The sequence below is a fragment of the Drosophila busckii genome, chromosome 3L (genome assembly GCF_011750605.1).
Source record: "Drosophila busckii strain San Diego stock center, stock number 13000-0081.31 chromosome 3L, ASM1175060v1, whole genome shotgun sequence".
NCBI classification, from domain to species: domain Eukaryota; kingdom Metazoa; phylum Arthropoda; class Insecta; order Diptera; family Drosophilidae; genus Drosophila; species Drosophila busckii.
This window is the reverse complement of record NC_046606.1, coordinates 1113701-1134248: the sequence shown is the minus strand read 5'-3', so window position 1 is coordinate 1134248 and position 20548 is coordinate 1113701. Positions and strand designations below refer to the sequence as shown.

The following is a 20548-nucleotide window of genomic DNA, read 5'->3' as shown; positions in this document are numbered from 1 at the left end:
TCTCATTTGGCATTTAGCTGCGCACGTTAATCTTTTTTTTATGCAATGCTGCGACTGTTAACTCAACAATGCAGCAATTAATCAATTTTATGGACACACGCACACACAAAGTGAAAGAATTTTTGCCAATTTTTCAGCAAGAGCAGATTAACAGCTTCGGTTTGTGTGTGTGTGTGTGTGTGCAACTCAAATGATACACCAGGGACCACGTTTCGTTTTATTGTGCGAAATTCTAAGCGGCTTAGGATTTACCTGAAATCGGCACGTAGTCTATTTGAAATACGCCTGCGCAGCTGGAAGCGAAATGCAGTTGGCAAAAAGGACAATTCACACACGCATGTCAATTGCGGGAAGTTGACTCTAGGCGCGTACTAAGGAAGTGCAGCGGAAGTTAACTAAAGCAAACGTGTCCTATCGAAATATATGAAACGTAATACGGCGGCACTTAAGCTGGTGAAATATATAAAGTGCGCTAATGGCTTCACCTAGGCAATTATCATGGCTATGCTAATGGCATTTTGAATAGACACAAATATGAACTACTCTAACTCTACTCTAACTGCATTTAAATGTATTTGCTCTACGCTTTGTTTGCTTAAAGCTGCCATAGACTTTAAGCTGTTGATTAATGTGCCTCAACATTAGAGACATTGCGTTAGTTTTAAACATTGCAGCAGCTTCGTCATTAGCAGCGGCAGCGCTAACAACTCAGCTGAGCTCTCTCTCTTTTGTAGTCAAGTGCTCTGCTCTCTGTTTATAAACTGATTGTTAACCTGTTTCAATATTCATTCATAGTTATAGCTTTGCTCATTTGATTGACAGTTAATCAATCTTTGATACTTTTCCACACATTGTCTCTGCGTTTGCCTGGAAATTCTCTAATCCTTTTCACTTGCATTTGACAGTTCTTGTTCTTGACTGATTGACTCAGTGACTTCTATAAGCAGATTTCCGGTCTGTGTAATTGTTATGAGCCCTAAGCCAGGCCCAGACAATTGTTGCTTAGTCTAAGTCTTGGGTCTGGGTCTGGGTCTGTGGGTGTTGCTGAGCTGATTTGTTGTTACCACTGTGCCTAATACTTTGTGCACTGTGCATATGTTGCCTGGAGTTTTGTTTAGCAATTTCATAAATTGTTTTGGTACCACTGTGCCAAAGCGTATTGGTACCACTGTGCAGCCAAACACTTTGCATTGAGATTTGTATGCTTAGCAATTTATTTTTAATCAATTCGAATTGATTTGGTAACACTGTGCCTGATACCTTTCATCATATTGGCACCACTGTGCAGTCAAACAGCTTGTCTTGAATTTTTTTTATATTTTTAGCATTTTATTTTGTATCAATTGATTTGGTACCACTGTGCCTGTTACCACAAAGCGTTTTGGTACCACTGTGAAGCCAAACACTTTGCATTGAGATTTGTTTTGATAAAATAAATTGTTTTGGCACCACTGTGCATCATATTGGCACCACTGTGCAATCAAACAGCTTGTCTTGATTTTTTTTTATATTTTTAGCAATTTATTCTTTATCAATTGGAAATAATTAAAATTACAATTTAATTTAAATACATTTTACATAAATTACGCGCATTAGCTCATTTGTTATTAATTTTTAATTATTATAATTATTGGAATGCGCTTGCATTTTAGCATATATATTATTAGTTTAAACGAAATTACTTTTAATCAAACTAAATACAATAAATTCCATAAAGTTGTTTGACTTAAATACGAAACTTATCGAGTAGAGAGCACATTTATTAAATACAAAATACCTAAATTAAAATATTTACATTATCGAGAAACAAAGTTTGTTCGGTTTAGTTTGTAAGCAAAGTAAATCTTAAAAGAATTGGTTACGCGTCTTCAGAAGACTGTAAAGTGGCAAAACCGTTTTAATCGCGTTGCTAATCAACTCAAAAGTTTAAACTGCAAGCGGCAAAATTGCAGCTGCTTTGTTGTTGTTGTAATTTATAATGTTTATTAGCGCTGCTGCTGCTGCGAATTTATTTTAGTTATAATATCCTTGCCCGTTCTCATTTATTTGTAAATTCGTTTTAATGACGATAATTATCCTGCTGCTGCTGCTGCTGCTGCTGGGAGCTGCTGCTGCTGCGACTTCTTTTGCTTTGGGCCGGCGATTCGCCCATGTCCAGACTTTCATTATCGCTATCCATAGTCTCGCTGCAGTCGCCATCGTTGTCGCCACCCATGTCGTCCTGTTTCCGCTTGGCCGTGGCCATTTCCGCCGCATGACGTTTGCGCCATTTGGTGCGACGATTTTGAAACCAAACCTGTAAAAGTCCAAAATGAAATTACCAACTTTAGAAATATGTAAAACAATTAAAGTTTAAATAAGCCAAGCCAAAGTTTCCATGTGTAATTAGCCACACACACACACACACACAAACACAAGCACACATTGTCAAAGTCATTAAGTGCAAAGCCCCGTTTGTTGGCCCGTCTCACAGCCCATAAGTCGCATCATCAACGCCGGTTAACCCTCAATTAAGACAATATTAAGCTCTGGACAGCAGCGTTGGCTTTGGCTTTGGCGTTGCCCAACAGCAGTTACAAACGGGGCAAAAACTATGCAAAAACCATGACTAACGTCTTTGGTTGCGCTTCATTTTCCATTTTGCCAGCCAGCCAGCCAGTCAGCCACTGCTCTGGGGCACGCTGGCAACATATGTTGCATGCTACCCTGGCTTGCAACCAGAGTATGGGACTCCTCATAGGCCTAACCACGTAGCCGTAGCCATAGCCAGTTGCCAGTTGCCAGTTTATGCGTGTGCTGCTGCTCTAAAGTTCAGCATAATTTCAGAATTTGCTTGATGATTACGCACTTTTTGTTTTGGCTAGACGAGAGCTCATCAAATGAAACATTAAAAGCGCTCAATACACATTAAACCAAAATATAATGTGCAGCAGTGCTCAAAAGTGTGGCTAACTTGGCTTTAAAGCGGAGTTACTTGGTTTGATTTTAAAGCATGAGCATTTAAAATATCTCTAAACTTCAATTTTAAAGTTTGGATATTTATAAGCTAGAGTTCAATTTTAAGAATTACTTGGGTTGCTTATTCAATGGACCGCATTTAAATGTTTAAAGGCTACATAGTTTTCTTTCAGTTTAAAATGTATTCAGAGTTCTACAGTCTATGGAATAGAACGCTCTATAGGTCTATTCCATGGGAATATAAAATGCTTAAAGGTAACTTGTTGCCAGTTGAAAAACCTTCACACTATGTAAAGGATTCAAAGTTTGTTATATTTAAATCATGTATACACTAAAGTTCATTATAATAATTTTTTAAATATAATGTAGCAACTTTGTGGCTAATTTTGCTTAATGTTGAGTTACTTGCATTGATTTTATAGCATGAACTGCATTAAAATGTCAGCAGAAAGAGCTGCAGACTTCATTTAAAAGTTTGCTATATTTAAAACATTGATAAGCTAGAGTTCATTATAATAGTTGTTAAATATAATATATGGAAACATTGTGGCTAACTTGGTTTGAAGCTGAGTTACTTGGGGGGAATTAAAAATTTCCAGACTATGAAAAGAATTTAAATTTTGCTCTATTTAAATCGTTTATAAGCTAAAGTTTCATTCATAATCATAATCATTAAATAGAATTTGTAGGCACTTGGTGGCAAATTTTGCTTAAAGCTGAGCTACTTGCATTGATTTTAGAGAATGGGCTGCATTATAATGTCAGTTAAAGTATCTCCAGACTTGTTTGATATATTTAAATCATATAAATGAATAAACTTGGCATAAAGCTGAGTTACTTGGGGGGAATCAAAAACTTGCTGTCAGTTAAAAAACCTTCGGACTATGAAAAGCATTCAAAGTTTGCTATATTTTAATTATTTATAAGCTACATTTCATTATAATAGTTTTTAAATAGAATTTGTAGGCAATTTGTGGCTAATTTAGCTTTAAGCTGAGTTAGCTGGATTGCTTTTAATAATGAAATGCTTAAAGATAATTCAAATCAGTGCTTAAACTTCGTCAGTCGCATGATTTTAATATTTCGACACTTTTCAACTGTTTTCAATTGAAATGTTTCTTATGCTGCCGCAACTTAAAATATTTTCACAGCTACTACTTTAAATTTGCAATTATTTGAATTGCATATAGAGCATTGACTGCGTCGCTCTGCCATTTATTTTAATTAGCTGCTGTGCGTATTTAATTAAATTATAATAAATGCGCTGTGGTCGGACTAAAAATCAGCGCCACGCTGTAGCCCAAAGGTGCAATTAAAGCAGATACAACATAATTTACAACTTCATTTGCACATTTGTGTAATTATTATTTGCAACATTATGCGAAATAAAAGTACAATTAATATTTAGCATTTTTTTTTTCAAAAGCAACAGCAGAATATAAAGTGAAGCTGGGAACAGAATCTTTTGGGGCTGTGTGTGGCAACAACATTAGTTGGCATCATTAAGGCTGCTTTTCATGGTCATTATTTTTTGGTAACAGCTGTGCTCATGTTGTTGGGGATTTGCTTCACCAAAAGCAGAAGCAACTTCTGTTTGTTGCTGGGTGGGGTGTTGGGCTTGGGTTTGTGCGTTGTCGACATCATAACGATGTTGTATGCGTCATGTAGCACCCACTAAAGCATAGTTTGGTAACAGACTGTTGGCGGCTTTAATTTCGTTTGAATTTTCACAACTGCTTTTCATTTTAGTGACCACACACAGCAAGATCAAGATCAATATAAAGTTAGAGCTGCCGCTCCGCTCTCGTTTATTTATGACATGCAACATGTCAAAGTCAATCAAATATTGTACCAAATCCATTTTGACTGTGGCAACGTTACGCTTCGGTATTTATTTATGGCATTTGCCAGGATATGTTATAAAACATATGCCAATGTTACCTTTGCCAACGCAGCGGGCTGTCCGGTCAGGTGTAGCGTCCAGATAAGGAATTGTTACGTTATGTAAATTTCGTAGGAACGAATGTCAAAATCAAACCTTTTTTTTTTTTACTACTATTATGGCTGCCTGTCTGGCATATATATGACTCTTCGAAATTGAAAATTTATTTGTTTACGCGTCCTGTTCGCTTAAAAGTCATGAAAATTTACAACACACCTTTAAATGAATGTTGCCCACACCAGTGAACTGAGGGCTCAGCTCAGCTTCGAGTTTAGTTGCTATTGGTTCAAAGTTGCTCGTAAATTTAAAATTCGAACGCCATGCTTAACATTTATGTGAGTTTCTGATTTATCGCATATAGCTATATAAAGTTTGCTCGACTAATTGTTAGCTAGCTCGCTCTTGCATTCATTAACACACAATCAAAATCCATTAGCGTCTAACAATGCCGAAACTCTGCTATGGGATATTCCTTGTATAAAATCAATTAGACAAATATTTTTACTCTTGGAGCTGTCATAAGTTTTATGAGCTGCCTGCTCTATTGTCAACTTGTCGGCTTGTCAATGGCTTAGCGTCTGGGGCTATTGTTATTGGCCAACTTGTCTTATATGACAGTTGCGACGAATTCGATTCGCTACACTAGCTTTCAATTTATATATGTGCTAAGTATCAGGTAGAATGCTAGGCAGTTAAAAAACTAAACTAAAGTTGCGGCTTTTAGTTAAGAATTCGTAACTCTATGAAATTAAATTAAAGCACAATTGCTTTTCAAATTTTTCGTCTTAATATTTTATTATAAAATTTAAATTTGTTAGCCACTCACTCTCACTCTTTATACTCAAATCCTTGCTGGGTATGCTTAAGTTGAGTAGTCAACTATTTTAAGTGCTCTATTTGTATTTTTTATTTATTTTTTGTTCGAGCTCTCGGGCATTTATTTAAACTATTCATTTCGTATACAAGACGTCTATACACAGTCGTTTGTGACATATTGAGCACTTTTAGTTAAGCCTTATAAGCTAATGGGCTATTAAACTCTTTAGCTCAAGCAAAACAAACTGCTTAGACTAACTGGCTGCTCATATTAATTTATTAGCATAAGCACAGCTTTGACTCTTTCTCTGCTTGCTGTTAACCCCAATTTGAATGCATGTACTTGCAACAATCAGTTGCAAGCCACAAAATTTATGCAAAAGCCAAAATCACGAAAAAGCTATAACAACAATCATGGCAATAATATTATGGCAGGAGCAGCAACTCATGTCATTAATAATACAAGCAGACGCTGTAACTCACACACACATGCATATGTGTGTGCTTGGCTAACAAAATGGCGACCATTTGCATTAAATGATTGCTAAAATTTCATGTTGCTCTAGCGCTGGGCAAGTCCAAAAACGCTTTTAATTATGATAACAGCGCAATTATTCTTGTCAAGATCATTTGGCAGGCGCACAGCACAGCCACGCCCACGCCCATACGCCCACATTGTGTCTAGCAGTTGTTTTGCAACTCTCTCTCTCTTTCTCTATTGTTCGCTCAGTTGTAGCTGTGAGTTTTTGTTTGTCAATTTGCATACTATCATCGTCATGGCTGTTTTTCATCTTGCTCACACACACACACACACTAATTGAATATGTATGAAGCACTGTTGTCGTCGTCGTCGTCGTCGTTGCTGCTGCTGCTGCACACAGAATTTAATTTACACTCACCCAAAAGTCATGCAGTCATTTTGGGCATGTCTATCAGCCAGAGCCAAACCCTAGACCACCCACCCACCCACTGCCCATTTGTACTCGTCAGCAGGCGCAGGCTCTAGCTCTGGGCTTCTATCTGTTTAGCCCTCCACACAAATGACGCATATTTAGCTGCAGCTTAAGCCATCAATCCTGTCGCTCTCTGTCTGTTCGTTTCATATGCCTTGCGCCTCATTCATTGGTAATTAATCATTTTGCTCATCATAAACGTGATTTCTTTTGCGTCCTGTGATTTGTGCACAGTTGTTGAGGTTAGCGCAAGAGATTTGCACTCAACTCCACTGAGCGAGAGGGTTGAGCGACTAGCGAAATTTATGGCAACAGCGTTTTGTTCAAAATGTTTGCAACTTTTAGCTGCCAGCAGCGTAAACCGCAGCGCACAAACCAATTAACTAGCACAGCTTACAACTAATTTAAATGACAAGACGCTGCTGAGTCGCACACGCGACACGTGACACGTGCGCTTGGCTTTGGAGTGAGTCCGGATTACGCGCACGGCAACAAATTTGACGACACTGAGGATTTATTTGCTGATAACAGCAACATAACAAATATAAAAAGTATAAACTTTAAAATGTGTGCGGGCGGGCGACGTGTGCACTAAGCCTTTTGGGCATAAACATAACCCAAATGGGGTTGGCCAGACCATTGGCGCCATTTTGTTTACCGCTTTTGTTTTTTTGCGGCACTCACATCCGTCAGCTTTGCGTTTCAATAAAAATGCAAATTGCCACAAAAGTCAAATGGGGTTTGCTTCATACCTGGGCTTGTGCTTTTGCTCTCTCGCTCTTCCCTCTCTCTCTTTCTCCCTCTCCCTCTCTTTCTGTTGTTTGTTTTCTAAGCGACGCCATTTTATGGCTTTTTAATTTGCATTTCGTTTCGGAAACTTACCTTAACCTGCGATTCGGACATTCCTAAGGCATATGCCAACTTGGCACGCTCCGGCCCAGCCAAATATTTCGTCTGCTCGAACGTCTTCTCCAGCGCAAATATCTGCTGACCACTAAATGTTGGGCGGGTGTGTTTCTTCTTGCCATCCTTGTCGTTCGATGGATGATGCTGATGCGATTGTGAGAGATTCGCAGACACTGCAAAGCGCAAAAAGCAGCGAAAAATTTATTAGTACGAAAATAAATAAATATTGGTCAGTCGACTTTAGACTGAATAGCCTTGCTGAACTGAAGCCAAGAGCTGAAGTTGGGCATTCAAAAAATTGAAACTTAAAGGGTAACTTAGAAAAATAAATAAATACTGCTTGTAGATCTTAAATAAAGTATACAAGAGTATACAGAACTGCTACGAACTCATGCGACTTTAGATTGAAGCTAAGAACGGCCAAGACCTGAAGTTTGGCATTAAAAAATTGCAAAGTTTTTAATTGAAACTTACAAGGGCTGACTTGGAAAAATAAATAAATATGTTATAGATCTTAAATAAAGCTATACAACATATTCTCGTGGTATCTGCTGGCGTAAAGATGTCGCCCTTAACGCGTCTACTCGTGCTAGTGTTTGCTATTGGCGCTGGTCTTGTATATAAGCAATTGAATCAGTTCTGGGGTGATCTGCAGGTGCCAAAGCAGCAATGGTGGGGCGCTGAGGCACAGTCCAAAGACTATGCTGCTTACTTGGCCAATAGCATGGAGATAATAGGCAATCGTTTGGTCTATCTTTTGTTTTATAAAAAGCAGTTTCGAGTACTGTTGAGCTAATTGCAGCGCATTGAGGATCTGGCGAAGCTATTGAAGCGCACTCTGCGTCTAACGCCGCCTCTGGAGAGCGTTGCCTTTGCATATGGCTTCAATAGCAACTATCTTAAGGTTATCTATCTTAAGGCGTGATGATTATTTGCCGCGTTCAGATTGAATAATCAAGCTGAACTTGTTTAAAATCAGTTAAGAGCTGCTACTTGGCTGTTCAAAGCAATTTTAGACATTTTATTTTATCTAATTTTGAATGCAATTTTATGCGGCATAAATTCTTTTAAACAGTCTCATTTTATCTTATTATTATTTATCGATTTAATATTCTAACTCAGCTTTTTATTAAGGAATTCTGCATCTAAATCCCAAAGTCATGCAATTTATTTCGCTTAGTTCTTGCTACTGTGTGCGCTCTATTTTAATTTCCAACAAATCGCTTTATATATAGTTAATTCTTTAATTTATATACTTGCTAATCGCTTCATATATAGTTAATTATTTAATTTAGCTTACTTGCTCAACTAAGTCTGTTATAAGAACTTTTGTTTAAGTCTATTCTAAGCTTGCTGCCCAATCGCAACTTATCTATTCACATTCTATGCTTAAACTTTATGCCATTAAATTCTTAGTCACATCAGTAGTTTGCTATAGTATATAACGCTACTATATGCATATAACTAGTTGAGCAGTCTATTCTTAGCTACGAATATGCCAACTGTAGCCGTGAAGCATTTAAATTAATAAAGCGTAGAGCACTGCACCAAAGTATCATAAAGGGAAAGCAATTTGCCAGCTAGCGAACTCCGCAAGGACACAACCCACCCCCTTGCTTGGCAACATTGTGGCTTTACCTTTTTGATGTGCCCTGCGCATATTTAGTTAAATCATTTCACATAATTAGGGATCATTTAATAATGGGGTGACATTAATTGAAAGCACACAAGGGCTGCTTGCCTGCCTGCCACCCCCTCGAGCGCTTGCTACCGTTTAATTTTATGGCCACCCATAGCTGGCTCATGTCCACTTAACTGCCACTGCCGCTGCCTCTCTTCAGTGGGGGGCACGTAGTCGTTTGAGTGTTTTTAGAGGCGTGTTGGCTGCTTTTGTTGGCCCACTCGGCGCTTTTATTGGTCTCTCGGTCGCTTCGTGCTCGTTTTGGCTAATTGTTTATAATGAAAGCCTCCGCCAACTCATAAATTGCTGTGGTCAATTTGGGTTTGTTAACTGTAGCTCACCTCTGCTAACTGTAATTAGTGTCGTTGTGCAATTGATTTAATGTAAACTAGTTTTCATTTTCACGTATTTAAGCAACTTTTGGCTTAAAATATTCAACAGCTGTCGCCAAAGCTGCGCACAACATAAACAATTAATAAATGTCAAAGAACTTTTGCCGCAGCAGCAGCAGCAACAACAACAACAACAACAACAAATGGCTTGGGGTGTCATAATTAAATTTAAAAATAAACTTGAGGCAACTTTTGCGTGTTTACAACACACTTAAATATTAAATTAGCGCTACATGCGAAAAGTTTATGATAAAAGATTCAACTAAATGTATGAGGCTATAAAATTTATGTTTTTTTGTGAGACAATTCACAGAGCTTAACAAATGTTTCTATCACTTGTCAATAGCAGCGCAGGCGGCCATGTTAAATATTTAGCGCATAGCCTGTGGGGGGGCGCGTCGTCCTTCAAGGCTCTAAACGTAACAAGCTTAATCCTACGCAAAGAAAAATTGTAACAGTGATAATTTTTTTTCTCTATGGGGCTGCTGCTGCTGCAGCTGCGTCCCAAGGACCAAGGACCCTCATAAATAACCGACAAATATGAAGCGTTTATTTGCTCATGTCACGGCCCTCAGTGTCGCTCGCTCTCGCTCTGTAGCTAGAGCAAATGAAATGAATTGGAATTGCCAGTGGGTAACAGTAACAGGCTTACTGTGTACCCCCCTCCCCTCTCTGCTGTTGCAGCAGCAGTTGTCTATAATCGCATAAGTCACCCTGTTGGCAGCGCTGCATTTGCACTTTTTGTTTAGCCTATTCTCTCTCTTTTTATGGCATTAATATTTTGTTATGGCTTTTATATTTTTTTTTGTCTCTTCGTAGCTGTTGCGTAAGGTGGGCGTTGTTTTGTTTTCTTTTTTGGCAGCATTATTGAAAATATTAAAAAGTCATTTATAAAAAGGTGTCAATGGCAACTGTTAATAAACAGCGGGACAAGCATTAATGCACCATTAATAAGCAATAATCAATGCGATTACAGCTTGAGATTAACAAGCCAAGTCAGCTGAGTAGCAATGAACTCACTCAATAGCAATAGTCAATATGATTATAGCTGAAGATTAATAAAGCAAGTTCACCAACACTCCATAGACTCTATAGAAAAAACTAAATTTGATTACTCTTCTCCTTCTCTCTCTCATTCCGATACTAGTATATATATTTAACTGATCTAGTGACAAATCAATTGTTGTATCCGTCTCTTTTTCATATGCAGTAATCAATATGATTACAGATGAAGGTTAATAAAGCAAGTTAGCTAACTCAATAGATTTTATAAGAAATACCTTAGGTGATTTAACTTCAATTCAATCAATTCTCAGTCTCATTGTGCTTTTTATATATTTTATTCAACTGAATACTCTGAGTAGCAAATCACTTGTTGTCTTCTTTCCTGCCTCATAATACACCTTAATAAGCTAAAATCAGATGAAGCTTAATAAAGCAAGTTAGCTAACTTAATAGATTTTATAGCGAAAGCCAAACGTAATATATAATTTAAATTTAATCACTTGTTGTCTTCGTCTTCCTTCTCTCTCTCTCTTAAAAACTGATATCATAAATTTTTAGCTGATCTTTCTAAGTAGAAAATCACTTCACATTGATTATCAATATGATTAAGGTTTAAATAAAACAAGTTAGCTGAGTATCAATGGATTCTATAGACAAAATGAGCAATAATCAATATGATTAAAAGTGAAGATTAATAAAGCAAGTTAGCTGACTCTGTAGCAAAAACTAAATGTGCTATTTAATTTCAATTTAATCAATTGTTGTCTTCTTTTTATCCTTCTCTGTCTCATTCTGCTTTATATATACCATTTTATTCAACTGATATTTCTAAGTAGCAAATTCAATTTGTTGTCTTCGTTGCTGCCTCATACATTAATACACATTAATAAGCTAAAATCAATGTGATTACAGATGAAGCTTAATAAAGCAAGTTAGCTTAACTCAATAGACTCTATAGGAGAACCAATCGTGTTATTCCACTGTAGCCTAAGTGCTCTTGTCTCTCTTCTCCCTATATCGCTCTGAATCTGATCGTCAGTGTCTACAAAAATAATTTAGCTGAGCATCAATTTTGTTTTCAATTGGAACTCTGTAGAAAATTTTTAATGTGATCTTACTATAAATTCAATTGATATTCAACTGATTGATCTAACCAAGTAGCAAATTAGTTGCTGTCTTCCTTTTCCTTCGCTCTCTTTCTCTCTCTCTCTCTCTCTCTGTGTTTCATATATATATATGAATATATATCTAGCTGATATTTGTAAGTAGATATTTGTAATATAAATTCAACTCATATTTTTAGAATAGCAAATCAATTCCTATATCCCATTATCCTTCTCCTTCTCTCTCTCTCTCTCTCTCTCTCTCTCTCTCTCTCTCTCTCAATCTCTCTATACTCAATTTTATATATCTAGCTGCTATTTGTAAGCAGCATATCAGTTATTGTTATCCCTCCCTCCCTTTAACTCTCTCTCTGTCTCTCACTCTGTTGCATATAATAATCTTGTAATATGTTAATGCCAATCTCAACAGCAACAAGATGAGCCCATGTAAGCAGCTTGTGTATGCGTGTGTGTGTTTGTATTTACCCTAATAAACTTAACGACGCCTCGACATAACTCTCATCAAACCCTGTCAACTGTACACTTGAGAAGCTTTTATAAACCTCACCATAGGTAGCAGCCGAGCCAGTCGGTCGCTCATTAAGTGCCTGCCTGCTGCTTCATTGCATTGTTTTATGGCCTGTTTTATGCGCGATTATATGCTTAAAGCCAACTTGTTGTTGTTGTTGTTGTTGCTGTTTTGGTTTCCTTGTTTTGGTTAAGCTTGTTTGGTAGAGAGAGAGACCGAGAGAGCGACACACAAAATGCCACTTGAATTTTAATTAAACGCAACAGCTAGCAAACAAAAAGAGAGGCAGCTACAGTTAGTCTGTCTATCTCAGTTACTCGCCAGTAACTTGTTTTTTTTTCTCTGCTGCTGTTTGCTGGGCGGCTGTGTCTGTCTTCATTAAGCTTAATGAATTGTGTCAAATGTAGACTGCGGCGGCCATTTGCTTTAGTTTGCTTCTCCTTTTTTTGTTTGTCGCTGCTTATTTGCTTATGGTTATGTCGAAAGCTACGGACGAGTATATAACCATTTGTATTTTTAGTTGCTGCTTTGCCTTTTATGTTACGCTTTTATGCATTTTGCTTTCGGGCAGTGTCTTCTGCTCATATAACTATTTGTTTTATGTATGCCAGTTAATTATTTTGGTGGCGTGGAGAGAGCGAGCGAGCAGCAAACAAAAATGAACTGAAACAAAAGCTTAACAGAAATGTTAGGCGCATCTAATAATTTCCTTATGGCAAATTCTCATATTTGAAATAGAAGCTTAGCTTGATATAAATTAAAATGCTTATAACTATAACAACAACGTTAAGGAAATGTTGAGCGAATCTTAGAATTTCTTTATGACAATCTCTCAAAAATAAAATATAACAAAAGTATAGCAGAAATGTTCGACGCATTCAATAATTTTCTTATGACAAACTTTCATATTTTAAATACAATCTTACAATATTGATTCATATAAATAAAAATGATTAAAACTATAACAAAAGTATAGCAGAAATGTTGGACGCAGCTTATAATTTCTTTTTGTTAAACTCTCTTATTTGAAACATAATCTTACAAGATGATTGATATAAAGAAATATTGGGTGCATCTTTAAACTTTCTTTATGGCAAACTATCAAAAATTAACTATAGCAAAAGCGTAGCAGAAATGTTGGATGCAGCTTTTAATTTATTAATCGCAAACTTTCATATTTGATATACAAGTTTACAAAATGATTTACATAAATTTAAATGATTGATTAAAACGTTGGGCGAATCTTAGAATTTCTGTATGCGACACTTTCAAAAATAAAATATAACATATAACAGAAATGTTGTACGCATCTAATAATTTACTTATAGCAAACTCATTATATATGAAATACAAGCTTACAAGATTAATTCATATAAATAAAAGTAATTATAGCTTTAATAAATGTTGGACGCAGCTTATAATTTCTTTATGACAAACACTTATATTTGATATACAAGCTTTCACAAAAATTGATATAGTATAAAATGATTATAATAATAACAAAAGCGATGAAGAAATGTTGAGCGAGTCTTATTAATTTCCTTATGACGAACTTGCAAAATAAAAATATAACAAAGGTGGACGTTTCCAATATTTTCCTTATGGCAAACTCTCATGTTTGAAATACAATCTTACAAAAGTATTGATACATATAATTAAAAATGATTATAACTATAACAAAAGCGTACCAAAAATATTGGACTCATCTTATATCTTATGGACTCTTATATTTCAAATATTAATGATTGATATAATTTCAATTATTGATAAGAAAAGTGTAGCAGAAATCTTGAACGCAGCTTATAATTTCATCTTTATGATAAACTCTCATATTTGAAAGGCTGCAAAAATCAATAAGTTCCATCTATATGCACACACCCATGTTCGCCCATAAATTCCAATTTAAAAAGCGAAACTTCAAAGATACATGTTTAAGTGCGCTTGTCGCTTGTTTTTGCTCATCGTTTCCACATAATTTTGCAGCACGCATAACAATTTTGCCATATAGCACAGCAAATTTACATAAAACACACAAAATCTACAATGTGCGTTTATTATTTACATAAAAATATATATATTTTATTTATTTATTATTTATATATGTGTGTATACATGTATTTATGGCTGAAAGATGCGCGCCAATGTCGACAGCTGCTTGCGGCTGTGGCTGCGGCATGCGGCAGACAAATGTGTACAGCAAAAATAAAGAGAAAAATAACTTTGAGCAGCGTGAAAAGCAAAAGCAAAAAAAAAGTTAAAGGGGGGAGTCTGTGGCACATAAAAAGCTTTGGTTGGGCTTCATGTATAAGATAAAGATAGACGCAGACGCTGCGAGAATATGTTGCCACATTATTATCTAGACGTAGCCTGGGGGGCTCAGCAGCGACAGTTGCGGGTGGTTGTTACTCACACACACACACACAGTCACAGTTATGCCAAAATGGGGCAGCTGTGTGTTTGTATGTGTGTGTTTATATGCTTGTAGGCTGTCATGTTAACAAGGCAGCAAAAGCTTTATATACACACATGCATATGTATTATACGTATGTGTGTGTGCCAACAAAATGGCGCTCGTTGTTGCTTCATTTAAAAAACGAAACTTTTATATGACGCTCAAATGTATGCTATACATTTTTTTGCAGCCGCTTGTTTTGTTTTGATTTCCAGCGCGCAGTTGTTTATTTTATTTTGATTTTTGTTGTTATTGCCGCCGCCGTCGCCGCCGCTGCATTTTTTTATGCATTATTAATAATGCGTTTGGCATTTTATTAGCTGAATTTGATAGAGATTTTTATGCAGCATTATTTACATGTTGATTAAGCCTCAACTGCGCTCTTTATTAATATGAGTGTGTGTGTGTGTGTTGGTTTTTTGTTGTGGTAGTTTAATTAAATGTGTGGCAACACCTGGCATTGTTTATTATGCGTAATAATTGCGCGACGTGGCAATTTAAATGCCGCATTTTTTATTGTTATCTTTATGATTATTAATATTTGCAATGCAATTTATTATTGCAATGCAGCCGAAGTTCATTCGCATATAAATATTAATTAAGTTGCTATCAGCTATAGCGAAAATAAGTGCGCTAGGTTAGTTAGCAAACAAAGTTATCAGCAGATAAATAGTTTGTTACTCAACTTTCAATTTGAAGCAACTCGCTCAGCTTAAAAAACAAACTCTCTACTGCTTGCCAAATCAATTAAAACAATATTTACTTAATCAGAGCAAAAGCGAACATGCCACGCCACACTTCAGAAATCAAATCAGACACACAAGTGAGCGTTCTCTCTCTCCCTTTCGCTCTCTCGCTCTTGAGCGTAAACTGCTGCGTCATGAGCGCAATTAAAAGGCAAACAGAGGCAGCTTGGCTTGGCTCTTAGCAGTAGCCAAAGCACTAAATCAAATCAAATCAATTGCCAATGCGAACGATCATTAAGCAGCGCGGGACGCGCGAGACGTTTAAATAAATAAACAATATGAAAACGAGTTCAAGCCTAGAGAAGCTGCTCGATTACTTAATGAACTTGAGCGCGAGCGGGCGGCGGCTGAATCTTATAAATAGATGTAATAATGAAGTAAGCAGCGATCTATAGCAACTGAATTTTATGGCTGTGGCTTGCAGGCGTGCGAGTAAATTAATTTTTCATATGTCTGACTGGCTTGCTGCTGCTTTCTGTAAAGTCATGCAGCTCAGACTGAGGCTCGTTGATCACTGATCGTGTTAAAGTGAAAGAAAGAAAAAAAAAACTCTTTTAATGAGTCGCACAATAAGCCAAATGCACTGTCGTCGTCACTGTAAATCATATTGGTAATCACTTGAGCGAGCTCATGATCATTAGGGCCAAACTGAAGCGACTGGGACTGACATTCGCTGCGCTTTGTTAACGGTAACAACAACAGGAAGTGCCGGCTGCGCTTCAATGGCAACCCAAGGTGTGTTTCGCCCCATTGTTGACAAATCAACGCGCGGCAGCAACAATTGCCAGCAACAATTGCCAGCAAATGATGTGGCACATCAATTGCCACCGATTCAGCTCGCTCTTTAAACAATTTGCAAATTACTCACTTGTATTCGATAGACGCTCACGCCACGCTATAGGATTGGCCACCAGTCCTTGCAGTCCAGGCCAGTAAAGATGCGTGCGATCCACAATGTGTCCAGCGTGTGTTTTCAATGGCGCTCCTTGGCTTTGGGACAAATATTGCGCCATGCCAGCGGCTGCGGCAGCAATAGAGAAGCGTGGAATGCCAGCTGCCAAAAGAAAGTTAAATACATCAATTAAATAGTTAGAAATATTTAAATAGAGAGCTAAACTTTTGGCATTATAATTGAGCTAACTTTTGGTTTTCAAATTCAATTTCAATCGCTCATTCAAATTAATTTTAAGCTGCCCAAGCAGCTGTCAATGCCTACTTAGCTTGCATTTTAATTAAAAGCCATTAAATAATTTGTCATACAAATAAACAAATCACATAAACGACGCCCTCGTTTTAATATAATTAAAAATTGTCAACGCCCCGTCGTAAACTTAACCCCCGCTTCTACCCCCGCTACTAAATACTAAACACATTTGTTGACCCACACTGCGCTTTGTTGTTGTTGCTGTTGCTGTCATTTTACACAATTGCTCCACATTTAACTGTCATTTATTGAAATGAATTTTTAGTCAAAACGACAACGTCATAAATGTCGCTCCCCCCCACCCCACCCACTCAATTTTCGTTTGTCATTTTGATTTAATTACAAACAATTTGACAACTAATTGCCGAACGTTTAAGTCCCACATAGATCGCATTACGCTTTTGCGTACAATTTTCGCAATTGCTTATTATGTGATATGTTCAACTAAAAGCGTTAGAGCGAGATACAGCTAGTTATTTGTTGTTATTATTGTTATTTTATTGTTAAACGTAATCATGTCAAACCGGATTTTGTGCACAAAACATGATTTTTGAACGAACCAGTTGCTAAAGCAAATCATTTAAAATATTTTTGAGGGCATGCCTAATTCATTTTTCAATACTCAATACATTTGCATTGCATAATGTTTAGAAATTAGCGCAAATGGCTTATTAACAAGCAACTAAATAATATAAATATGCTAAATATTTTATATACGAGAATGAGCTAATTAACTAGCAGAAGTTATAAATGCTCATATATATATTTGATATTCAAGTCTGCGCTCATTAACAATTTGTTTAATGGCTGCGCAGATCAGCAATATAATTGGCTAACTGATTTATATTTATAAAAAACAAGATTGAAATTTGCTTAAATGGAATTTATATTTAAATACTAATTTGTGTCTTTGATTGGTTTGAAATACATTTGGCTAAAAATTAAATCAAATATAAAATCTTTGGCTTGCTATAAAATACTTAAACATATATAAAGACAATATGTGGGCAAAGTATGAGATATTAAAGGAGCTGGAATTACTTTTAACTATAAGAAATATTTAAAAACTTAAATGTGATTTCACAGTTTGTCTCTTTAATATGCGAAAAGGAGTTAAATTGTATTTAAAGTTGATTTGTATTCACCTTCCCACTCACCTCCCGTTAAAGCACTTAGACCCGCCGATGTGACCGGCGGTGGTTTCGATAGTATCGTATCGATGCCATGCGGATTGGCTGCGCCTTGTGTGTTTGTTGTTGTTGAGCTGCTCGAACTGCCGGAGCCGGACACGCGATCGCTGATCAAATGTGAATTGGGACTGTGGCCATAGCCCAGACTATTTCCACTGCTAGCGCCGCCGCCTGCAGCGCCCATAACACCAGCCACGCCCACGCTCTGTGCAGTCTTCATTTCTGTAGTCATCGAATGCAGCGCCGCCAGCGGCGGACCCAGAAAACTTAGCGGCAGCTTGTGCTCCAAGTTGTTGTTGTTGTTGTGTTGGTGTACAGCATTGTTGTTGTTGTTAATGTTGTTGTGGTTGTTGTTGTTGTGATGTAGACTAAGCGGATTGAGCGCGCTGCTCTGATGCTGATACTTGCGACTGCTGAGATTCTCCGGACTGTAATCCGGCGGCGGCGGACTGGACTCGCTGTTCTGACAATGATCCTCTCCGCCGCTGCTGCGTTGACTAAGCGCAAACGACTTGGCGCTATCCACACCGGGGCTGGAGTTGTGCTCATAGCGCGGCGAGGGCGACGACTCCGAGTGCAGACGCGATGTGTTGGGCGGCGGCGTAGTCGAGGGCGAATCCTCTGCCGATGACTTGGCGTCCAGTCGTGCCGCGCCCTGTGCCGCCTTCAGCAGCATCAATGGACTATTGTTGCTATTGTTGTTGTTGTTGTTGTTATTGTTGGCATAAGCAGCCGCTGCAGCGGCAGCGCTGTGATAATCCGCCAGCTGTTGCTGATAGTCCGCCGCGGCCATGGCATGGGCATGCACATCGGCGAATCCATTGCTTAGACCCGCTGCAGCCGCCGCTGCCAAATGATGACGCGCCGCCGACGGCGGACTGGCCGAAGCGGCAGCGGCAAAGCTATGATGACGCATATAGGGATTGATGAGATCCATGTCCAGGTCAAGCGCGTTGCCGCACTCTGTACTGCTAGCTGCGCTGCTTACTGCCGCAGGCTGATGATAGAAACTATGCGGCAAGGCTAAATTGAAGGCCGAGTTGGCCGATAGCTGAAAAGTTTGTGCTAATTGTTTGGCCGCCAAGGCTTGACTTGAATTGTTGTTGTTATTATTATTGCCAGCTGCGGGCGTTGAATGCAGATATGGACTACCCAGCTTGCTGCACTTGGCTTCACTTCACTAGACACTTGGCAACACACAAAAAGTTCGTTAAACGGCTTTGGAATTTTCTAGTTCGAGGCGCGCGCGCGTCCGTTTGCTTAGGCCTAAGACTAACGAATGATTTCGAAATTGACTCTCGCGACTTGATTTCACTTGGACCAACGCTAAAGCAGCAGCGGCCAGCAGCCAAATCTCAGAAACAACCCTCTGGCTTGCTCTTGCTCTTTTACACACACAGCAGCAGCGCAGCGCGAGAGCGAGAGCGCGTTTGAGCGCGCAAGCGAGCTAGCCTATGCTGCTGTCTCAATTTGCATAGCAGCCAAATCTCAGTTCGTACGTTCGTTTGTGTGTGTGTGTGCAATCAGTGTAAACATGCATTGGGTAGCTTGGAACGCATTGGCATTGGCACAAAACGAATGGGAATTTTATTATGTACATCATTAAAATCAACTATTTCGGATTGGATTGGAGCTGGAGCGCAGCTCGTGTGTGTGTGTGTGTGCGAGAGAGTTACGTGTATGTGTGTGTGTGTGAGGTTGAGTGCATTTTCATGCTGCTGTTGCCGCTGCTGGCCCCACTGTGAATGCTGTTTATTTGTTTAAAAAGCTATAAATATTAAATGAAGCTGTAACGCGCACAGATTGAATAACAGTAACTGTATTTTTTTCAGTTCAACTGCGGGTTAATTCATTTAAATAATTAAAAGACTATACATTGATTTTAAATAAAGCGGCGGCTTAAACCAATTTGAGTAACACTCAATATTAAATGCGCTGCGAGATTTTAAAACAAGCAAAATCACACTTAACTATAGCTAACAATATTTTAATAATATTTGCTTACTATTTTTAATACATCAGCTACACTTTAAATTAATATAAATGCCATAATTAATGCGCTAATTAACATTTGCACATTATTTTGTGCATGCCGCAGCGAAGCAACAATAATTTGCATTATACTATATGTATATTAGGCTAAGCCAACGATAACAACAACAACAACCACAAGGTGTCTGCATGGCCAAGAGTCTCGCATACAAATACAAAAATGCGCTTCATTTAATAATAAACTACACAATTTTAATTTACTCACACAAAAAGAGCAACAACAAATGCCTGTAGTGAAACGAAATGGCATTTGGAACAGCGCCGCAGCATAAGCCACACCTACCACACACACATCGAGCTTGAGTGAGAGTGAGAGAGCGAGAGCGTTGCCAGACGCCATTGCTGGGCCGCAGTTTGAGTGAAACTCAACTCAATGTTGAATTTCTGGCTTTGAGCAACTTTTCACCACACAGCTGTTGATTTTCGCTGTTTAATAGACTTGAGCGTTTATTTGAAATGTTTATGCGTGTGTATGGGCTCCAAGTTTATTTGCCCCGCAGCATCTTTGATCTTTCAATACAAATTTACAACACACAACATTGTGCGTTCAGTTTTATCGCACTTAACAGATCTAAGCATAAAGAAAAAAAGTTTTTTAAACATAAATAGCAACAACTAA

At 37.9% G+C, this 20548-nt stretch overlaps 1 protein-coding gene across 1 annotated transcript; it reads right to left on the bottom strand.

Moving 5' to 3' along the window:
* Positions 1–2013: 2013 nt before the first annotated feature.
* On the bottom strand, positions 2014–18814 carry LOC108598226 (homeobox protein Nkx-6.1). Its single transcript, XM_017985941.1, has 4 exons — positions 17845–18814; positions 16352–16537; positions 7552–7748; positions 2014–2296 (listed from the first exon to the last, which is right to left on the bottom strand). Exons 1-4 carry the CDS (start codon positions 18812–18814, stop codon positions 2060–2062), a joined length of 1590 nt encoding a protein of 529 aa, XP_017841430.1. The 3' UTR covers positions 2014–2059.
* Positions 18815–20548: the final 1734 nt, after the last annotated feature.